Source organism: Amblyraja radiata, chromosome 23 (assembly GCF_010909765.2).
Source record: "Amblyraja radiata isolate CabotCenter1 chromosome 23, sAmbRad1.1.pri, whole genome shotgun sequence".
Taxonomy (NCBI): domain Eukaryota; kingdom Metazoa; phylum Chordata; class Chondrichthyes; order Rajiformes; family Rajidae; genus Amblyraja; species Amblyraja radiata.
Window position 1 is genome coordinate 2993841 of NC_045978.1, and position 8862 is coordinate 3002702.

An 8862-nucleotide genomic window follows, 5' to 3' on the forward strand; every position below is an offset into this window, starting at 1 on the left:
CCCTGTACATTTTTAAATTTTGTCTCTCTCACCTGCACCCTCTAGTCTTTGACGATTGACGTCCCTCCAGTAACTACTTGCAGGTGCAAAATCAGTGTGTGATGGGTGTGTCCCAGACTGATTGGGTGGGTGCTCCCATTTTCACACTATTGGATCCCTTCTCTAATCTAGGTACTTCAACTTGAAGGCCTGCAATATTGGCTGAGCCTGCCAGTGTCCCTGAACTGTAAGTAGGAATACATTTCAGACTTTGCAAGCTGTTTAAACTTTGATGAGTAAGATTCTTCCAAATGGACTGCTGTTTGAAAAGTGAGCAATTTTGCTACTGGTGGCGGAGTTTGTCAAAAGATGTTGGGGGTTTCACAGCAAAGATTTTTTTCTGAAATGTAAAGTCCCCGAAAGAGGAATATTATCTTCCTCCCATGTATAACCCGCTCTTGGGACCGTAGTAATTGTAGTATATTACTTGGGTATAATTGTAGTATGTGGGTTGAAAGTATGGTTAGAATTGTTTTTGGTGGGTGTTTCAAACAGAAACTACCAGATGTAAAAATAATAACATCTTTGAATTTATTAAATAAATCATTTACATTAGATGGTGTATAAATGTAGCTGCAATTAACCTAGCTTTGATATCTCTACACACTAATTTGTGAAAATTCTACTCTGACGAATATAACATTTCCATATAAAAGCAACAACATCTAATATTGTAATTTTTTAACTGACTTCTCTAAATTGGTGCCAAAAAAATACTTGACATAATGAATAATAGATCTATAAGAATTACATTTCCACTGGAATGAAACTTGATACCATTGTTTATTGTCTGTCAAAATCAACAACAAAAAATCCAAGCATCCAGCAATTAACAAGACTCTGGAGCCTATTTAAAAACCGAGTGGGATAAAAAGAAAATACTGGGATATGGCAGCACTGGGGAAGAGAGAACCCAAATGAATTTATTTTTTTTAGGCGACTGACCTTCCACCAGAAATTGAAACCGTTAACTAACATTTCAGGTGCAGTGAAAGTGGGACAAATTGAAGAAAAATGTAGAAGATGGAGAAATGTAATGACAAAAGGGAATGATGATACGAACTGAAGGCAGACAAAAATGCCGCTGAAACTCAGCGGGTGAGACAGCATCTATGGAGTGAAGGAATTGGTGACGTAGGTCACCTATTCCTTCGCTCCATAGATCCTGCCTCACCCGCTGAGTTTCTACAACATTTTTGTCTTCCTTTGATTTTTCCAGGATCTGCAGTTCTTTCTGAAACAAACGATACAAAGTGAAATATACTCACTGGGTAAGTAAGTGAATGATCAATTTGGAGATGTCAAGAGAATATGCAATGGTGGTGTGGTTTTAAAACGTTTTAAAAAATATTGGGTATCATCAAAAGGCCAACATGGGGAGCATGGATTTATCTCGGGGTTATGGGAAGAGGTTGTGGACAGATTTGAAGATGAAACTTTTGAACGTGGTTGTAAAAGGTGACTCGTGGGTAATAGGTAAATGAGCCTTTGTGGCGTGGGAGTAGCATTTGATGACCTCAAGTTTAGGAAGATTCGAATAAGGGAGGTAGTCTATTTGTAAGTGGTTGTGTTAGCTCAAGTCCAGTAGGAATACTAATGGATAAGGGCTACAGTGTTAAATGAGCCGAGATACTGAGATGGGCAAGTGTTATAGACGGGTCAAGAGTTTTCTGTGAAGAACGGATGATGTGAAGGTGGATACAACTTCTGAGATGAACTATTAACATCAGCTAACATTGGAGATAGGGAGTAAAACTGGAGTGTTCAGGTAGTGGGATGAAGCAAATTAATATGAAAGACAAGATTATAATGTAGCAAGATTATGATAAAGACATTTTGAGAAGGTTGCCATTGGAATAAAATGTAGGTCAACTATGCTTCATGAAGTACATTAACAGTTGACACCAGGACCATCGCTTTCTGTGATTTTTTTAAAATAATGGATTTGAAGGTTCACGGTGACTGGCAGATGGGTGATGTAAGTGACAAAGGCTAAAGGTGGAAAGAAGATGGACGGGTGTCGGATAAGGAAAGAGGAGTGAAATATAGTGAATAGGAGAAATGTAAAGGGTGTTGAACATGTGATGGGTAAAGCTAAAGTTAATAATGTGTATGGTGATGTGATACTAGTGTTTATATGTCGGCACTTGGCTGAGATATTACATACGAACCTTAATTAACAATGCATATCAGTGATGGATTGTTGAGGTGGAATTAATATAATATGGCATCTAAAAGCATTCACTTATTTCGATCTTTCAGCTTCTCATGGCATTGCATCCAAGTCCTTGAGTCTTGCCTTAAGTCATTTATTTCTGCTGCTTTTGATAGTCTACACAAAGTCTTGCACGGATTTGGACTGGCTATCCCCATGGTTCTTGACTCTGTGATTCCTCAAACACAGAATCGGCGAACCTGCAAACTACTGTGGACATCTTCTTCAGTCCGGTTCTACACAACGGAGCCAATCTCTCCTGTTTCCATCGTTCTTGAATGCTTTCTAGGGCAGAAGGTCTCCCAAAGTGCCTGCAGTTGCATGCTGTGGCCATTAGGAGGAGGTAGATCACAGCTGCAACAATTGTCACACAGGGACACGCAGAAGACCAATAGACAATAGGTGCAGGAGTAGGCCATTCGGCCCTTCGAGCCAGCACCGCCATTCAATGTGATCATGGCTGATCATCCACAATCAGTACCCCGTTCCTGCCTTCTCCCCATATTTCCTGACTCCGCTATCTTTTAAGAGCCCTATCAAGCTCTCTCTTGAAAGCATCCAGAGAACCGGCCTCCACCGCCCTCTGAGGCAGAGAATTCCACAGACTCACAACTCTGTGAAAATTTTTTACATGCGAACCTGCTGTTTACCAAAAAAAACAAAGTGCTGGAATAACTCAGCGGGTCAGGCAGTATCTCTGGAAAACATAGATAGAATGTTTTGAGTCGGGACTCTTCAGATAATGGTGATTATTCTTAGTGGTACTGCAAGCCATTCATAAAATTGGATGGTAAGATCAGCAGAGGCTATGAGCAGAGACCATGTAACAGACAGTTGCATGAAAATGGTACGAGTTACTAGTGCATCACAATCTCACACCTTTTGGCAAGTTGTCTGCTTTAATCCCAATTTCCCCATATTTTCAAATGAAAGACAAGGTTCATCAGTTTAGCGATGTTATTTATTTAAATTTTAACACATTTCCTTAACCGTGCTTTAAAACATTTTCAATTAATTTAAAAAATGGTAGTAACGAAATTTCTTTAATTGCTAATATAATTATCGAATTGATCTTTTTCATCTTGTAGGTAAGCCTTCATGAATTTAAAGCCCTTTGGTTGACTACCTGTGACCAAGAAGAAAATTGCACAAATATAAACTATCATCAATATAACTGTATCAGACAACTGGCTAAAGGGCCTGTCCCACTTGTGCAACCTTTACAGGCGACCTCCGGCACCCGTGATAGGTCGCCAAAATTTTCAACATGTTGAAAATTCAGCGGCGACCAGAAAGACGCTACGACTTTTTGGAGACCTCTCGACCATACAGGGACCCCTGGCGACCATGGTTTTCTTCTTCTGTCGTATGTCTTTTAGACCTGCAGCTCCGTTGAGGCGAGCCAGGCCAACGTGTCATCGTCCAGGTCAATCAGACCTCGTTCACCATTCGGTGGCCAACCGGTGTTTGGGGCAACTGGTGATGATGTGCTCCACTGTCTGTGTTGGGTCCCCACACTCGCAGGAGGAGCTCGCTGTCCACGAGGCCCCACCTCTTCATCGCTACTCCATAGCGTCCGATGCCCGTCCTCAAGCGGTTGAGGGTTGTCCACTGCTTTTGGGGCAGGTCCTGGCCAGGGACGTCCATGGGGTCATTGATGTAATGGTGTAGCCTAGATGGTTCCGCTGACTTCCACTGGTCTCTCCATCTCGTCTTGAGGTCTCCTATGGTCGTGCGAGGTCTCCAAAGAGTCGTAGTGTCTTTCTGTTTGCCGCTGAATTTTCGACATGTTGAAAATTTCGGCGACCTATCACGGGTGCCGGCAGTCGCCTGTAAAGGTCGTGTAAGTGGGACAGGCCCTTACCAATAGTCTCTTCTTTAAAGTTGCCGATGCAGCCTAATTGGGAAATGCCCCGCAAAAAAATTGTCAACTATGCTGACAATCACAAGTGTGAAACTTAACAATTCTTGTGCACTTGCTCTTGAGTCCATTTGGTGACATGCACGTCAACAGGTTCATAAGGTATAGAAGCAGAATCAGACCATTCGGCCCATCAAGTCTTCAAAGCCATTCAATCATGGCTGATCTATCTTTCCCTCTCAGCCCCATTCTCCTGCCTTCTCCCCTGACACCCGTACCCGTTGCAAGAATCTTTCAATCTCCACCTTGCAAATATCCACTGACTTGGCCTCCACAGCCTTCTGTGGCAAAGAATGTTCCTTTTCGGCAAGAAATCACACCTACCCCTCCATCATCTCATTTTTCACATCCTTAAGAGGTTCTTTTGTGATTATCAAACCAAAGGAAATCTTGTATTAAATGGTTGTGGATTGAAAACAAGATTAAGCAATGGCTCATGACCATTAGGAAGGGACAATCCTTAAAGACCAACAACCAATAAAACCATTAGCAGCAACAATGATGTTTCACAAAGGTAGGTATGCGCTCCGGACTGTTTTAAATATTCTCTTGTGTAATTGTGTTTTTCATGGTCACGTTCTAATATAAAGGCTAAGAACACATCCCTCTCATCAATATCAGTTTCCTTTTTCACGTAAAGCCATTCTGAAATTAATCTGATGATACAATATTTCAGATATTATGCTGGGAGAGATTGTATCTGACTCTAAGATTAATGCAAAACTAACCCATTCCACTAGGTTTATTTCCGAATGTTTGCAAAAAAAAAAAAAAGAAAGACCAAAATCAGTATTATTTAAGCCATCACAAGAGTCTTGCAGTCTTTTAGTGCTTCTGGCATTTTCAGGCAACAGGAAATCAGTAGTAAAATAAACCTGAGTTTAATTTTTTTTCTTCTTCTTCTCTTGGTGTTGACCTTGTACCTGTTTTACTTTTTTTTAAATGAGCTTTTTTTCTGTCGTGTACAGTTGAAATATTTAGGATTCTGAAGCTGTGCTGGTCGACATCTGGAGCAGAGAATTGTAAATGGAAGAGTTCAGGAACCGTGGGTACGAGTCCCTGTGCATCAAGGTATAAATCTGTAGCTGTGCGTCGTCGAATACCTGGTTTGACGGTTCCTCCATCTTTTTGTTGATGACTTCACGCACTCGTGAATCGAGGCTGACCTGGAAGAGAGACAAAATAAAAGATAGACACAAAAATGCTGGAGCAACTCAGCGGGACAGGCAGCATCCCTAGAGAGCAAGGACAGGCGACGACTCGGGTTGAGACCCCTCCTCACACTATGTAAATTAACAGGAATCCGCATTCACCTTTTAGAATCGAAAATAGGTGCAGGAGTAGGCCATTCGGCCCTTCGAGCCAGCACCGCCATTCAATGTGATCATGGCTGATCATCCCCAACCTGCCTTCTCCCCATATCCCTTGATTCTGCTACTCCCTAGAGCTCTATCTAACCCTCTTAAATTCATCCAGTGAATTGGCCTCTACTGCCTTCTGTGGCAGAGAGTTCCACAAATTCACAACTCTGGGTAAAACAGTTTTTTTTCATCTCAGTTTTAAATGGCCTCCCCTTTATTCTTAGACTGTGGCCCCTGGTTCTGGACTCCCCCATCATTTGGACCATTTTTCCTGCTTCTAGCTTGTCCAGTCCTCTTATAATTGTATACGTTTCTATAAGAAATGTGTGCATGGAGTCAATGTGGAGGAGCCTGGTTTGTGTGATGGACTGGGCTGTGTCCACCACTCTCTGTTACCTCTGCAGCTCATCCCATATATACATTCTGTGTGTGTGTGAAGAAATTGCACCAATCCACCTCATTGCAGTCCTTTGCATTTGTTACCTGCAGCTACTATTGGGTATAAATGCAGGAGTAGCAAGATGGATTCAACAGTGGCTGAATGGGAGACGCCAGAGGGTAATGGTGGATGGCTGTTTGTCGGGTTGGAGGCAGGTGACTAGTGGGGCGCCTCAGGGATCTGTGTTGGGACCTTTGTTTGTCATGTACATCAATGATCTGGATGAAGGTGTGGTAAATTGGATTAGTAAGCATGCAGATGATACCAAGATAGGGGGTGTTGTGGATAATGAAGAGGATTTCCAAAGTCTACAGAGTGATTTAGGCCATTTGGAAGAATGGGCTGAAAGATGGCAGATGGAGTTTAATGCTGATAAATGTGAGGTGCTACACCTTGGCAGGACAAATCAAAATAGGACGTACATGGTAAATGGTAGGGAATTGAAGAATGCAGTTGAACAGAGGGATCTGGGAATAACCGTGCATAGTTCCTTGAAGGTGGAATCTCATATAGATAGGGTGGTAAAGAAAGCTTTATAAATCAGAGCATTGAGTATAGAAGCTGGGATGTAATGTTAAAATTGTACAAGGCATTGGTGAGACCAAATCTGGAGTATGGTGTACAATTTTGGTCGCCCAATTATAGGAAGGATGTCAACAAAATAGAGAGAGTACAGAGGAGATTTACTAGAATGTTGCCTGGGTTTCAGCAACTAAGTTACAGAGAAAGGTTGAATAAGTTAGGTCTTTATTCTCTGGAGCGCAGAAGGTTAAGGGGGGACTTGATAGAGGTCTTTAAAATGATGAGAGGGATAGACAGAGTTGATGTGGACAAGCTTTTCCCTTTGAGAATAGGGAAGATTCAAACAAGAGGACATGACTTCAGAATTAAGGGACAGAAGTTTAGAGGTAACATGAGGGGGAACTTCTTTACTCAGAGAGTGGTAGCGGTGTGGGATGAGCTTCCAGTGGAAGTGGTGGAAGCAGGTTCGTTGGTATCATTTAAAAATAAATTGGATAGGCATATGGATGAGAAGGGAATGGAGGGTTATGGTATGAGTGCAGGCAGGTGGGACTAAGGGAAAATAATTGTTCGGCACTGACTTGTAGGGCCGAGATGGCCTGTTTCCGTGCTGTAATTGTTATATGGTTATTGCAGCTTGTAAGAAATATTTAGACAGGTACATGGATAGGACAGGTTTAGAGGGGTATGGGCCAAACGCAGGCAGGTGGGACTAGTGTAGATGGGGCATGTTGGTCAGTGGGCAAGCTGGGCTGAAGGACCTGCTTCCACGTTGTATAGCTCTATGAATCTCTAGCTCCCCTTTAAAACATTACCCTCTCACCTTAAAACTTAATAAGTGTTTCATTTTAGACTCCCCTACCTTGGGGAAAAAGACTGCATCTGTTCACCTTATCTATGCTCCTCTTGATTTCACGTACCTCTGGGAGGTCACCCCTCAGCCTCCACCTCTTCAGAGGTAGAAATCCCGGCCGACCCAGTCTCTCCTTATAACTCCAGCCCTCCAGTCTGGGTGACATGCAGTGCTGGAGGAACTCGGCACGCACAAACCAGCAGGTGCACTTCCTTCCGAACATCCTCACAAATACACTTTCCAGGATATTCCACAATCCATACCCTTTCTATCTTAATGGCATGCCAGCTCTTTGCTTTCTCGATTTCCCTTCTAATTTTCCCCTTGCACTTCCTATGTTTTTTTTGTCTTTCTATGGATCATTTTTTTGTTGATTAACCTCATCAATAAAAAAGACAGGTTTATTCAATCGGTTCTCACATCAGCTATGATTTCAGCGAACGGCAGAACAGACTTAAGAGGCCAAACAAATAATTGTACTGTGTCATAGTCATACGGCATTGAAACAGGCCCTTCGGCCCAACTTGCCCATGCCGACCAACATGCCCCACCTGCACTAGTCCCATCTGCTTGTATTTGGCCTATCTCCCTCTAAACCTCTCCTGTCCATGTACCTGTCTCAATGCTTCTTAAACATTGCGATGGTACCTGCCTCAACTACCTCCTCCGGCAGCTCATTCTACACACCCATCACCCTTTGTGTAAACAATAATGCTGGAGAAACTCAACGGGTGAGGCAGCATCTATGGAGCGAATGAATAGGTGACGTTTCGGTCTGAAGAAGGGTCTCGACCCGAAACATCACCCATTCCTTCGCTCCATAGATGTTGCCTCACCCACTGAGTTTCTCCAGCATTTTTGTCTACCTTCGATTTTTCCAGCATTGGCAGTTCTTTCTTAACCCTTTGTGTAAAGGTGATTTTACCCTGTAATCACCCTGTTTGATTTTACCCTTTGACTTTAAAAACCGAACGCAAGATATATAAAATTTACCTCTTTCGGAGAAAGTATTGAAATAAAGTCTTCATAGATAGTTCGTGCTTTGTCCTCAATAGCACTTATATTTGCTTCGGTTTTGAAATCCTCGCACGCTAGCCAAAAGAGCATGTTTTCTTCACTATATTCAGTTCTTAAGAATTCTCTGAAGCTGTTTCTCCCTGCTGGTGTTTTCAGCAGCTTGTCAAAGGATTGAGCCCATAAGTGTATTTCATCTGCTGTCGGCTTGGCACTGCGTGGCATAATCAGTGGAAAGAATGTGAGTCAATAGAGAAAAGGAATGATCGATAATCTGTTATGTTGAACTAGTATTGGATTTTATTAACATCTATCCATATTACCAGATCCTTAAATTTGCATTTACTAAAAACTACCCGACCGTGTTTTTACCACTGATGTTGGAAATATCCTTGCTGTATTTGTGGAAAGCCTGAACCTATTCCAAGCTTAAAAGCTCACTGTCGAGGTGTACGACTTTAGAGATACAGTGTGGAAACGGGCCCTTCCGCCCACCAA

General features: G+C 42.4%; 1 protein-coding gene across 1 annotated transcript; it reads right to left on the reverse strand.

The window, feature by feature from the left end:
- Positions 1-4013: 4013 nt before the first annotated feature.
- On the reverse strand, positions 4014-8589 carry LOC116986055 (regulator of G-protein signaling 17-like). Its single transcript, XM_033041234.1, has 2 exons — positions 8344-8589; positions 4014-5341 (listed from the first exon to the last, which is right to left on the reverse strand). The coding sequence occupies exons 1-2, from the start codon at positions 8587-8589 to the stop codon at positions 5153-5155; spliced, it is 435 nt and encodes a 144-aa protein (XP_032897125.1). The 3' UTR covers positions 4014-5152.
- Positions 8590-8862: the final 273 nt, after the last annotated feature.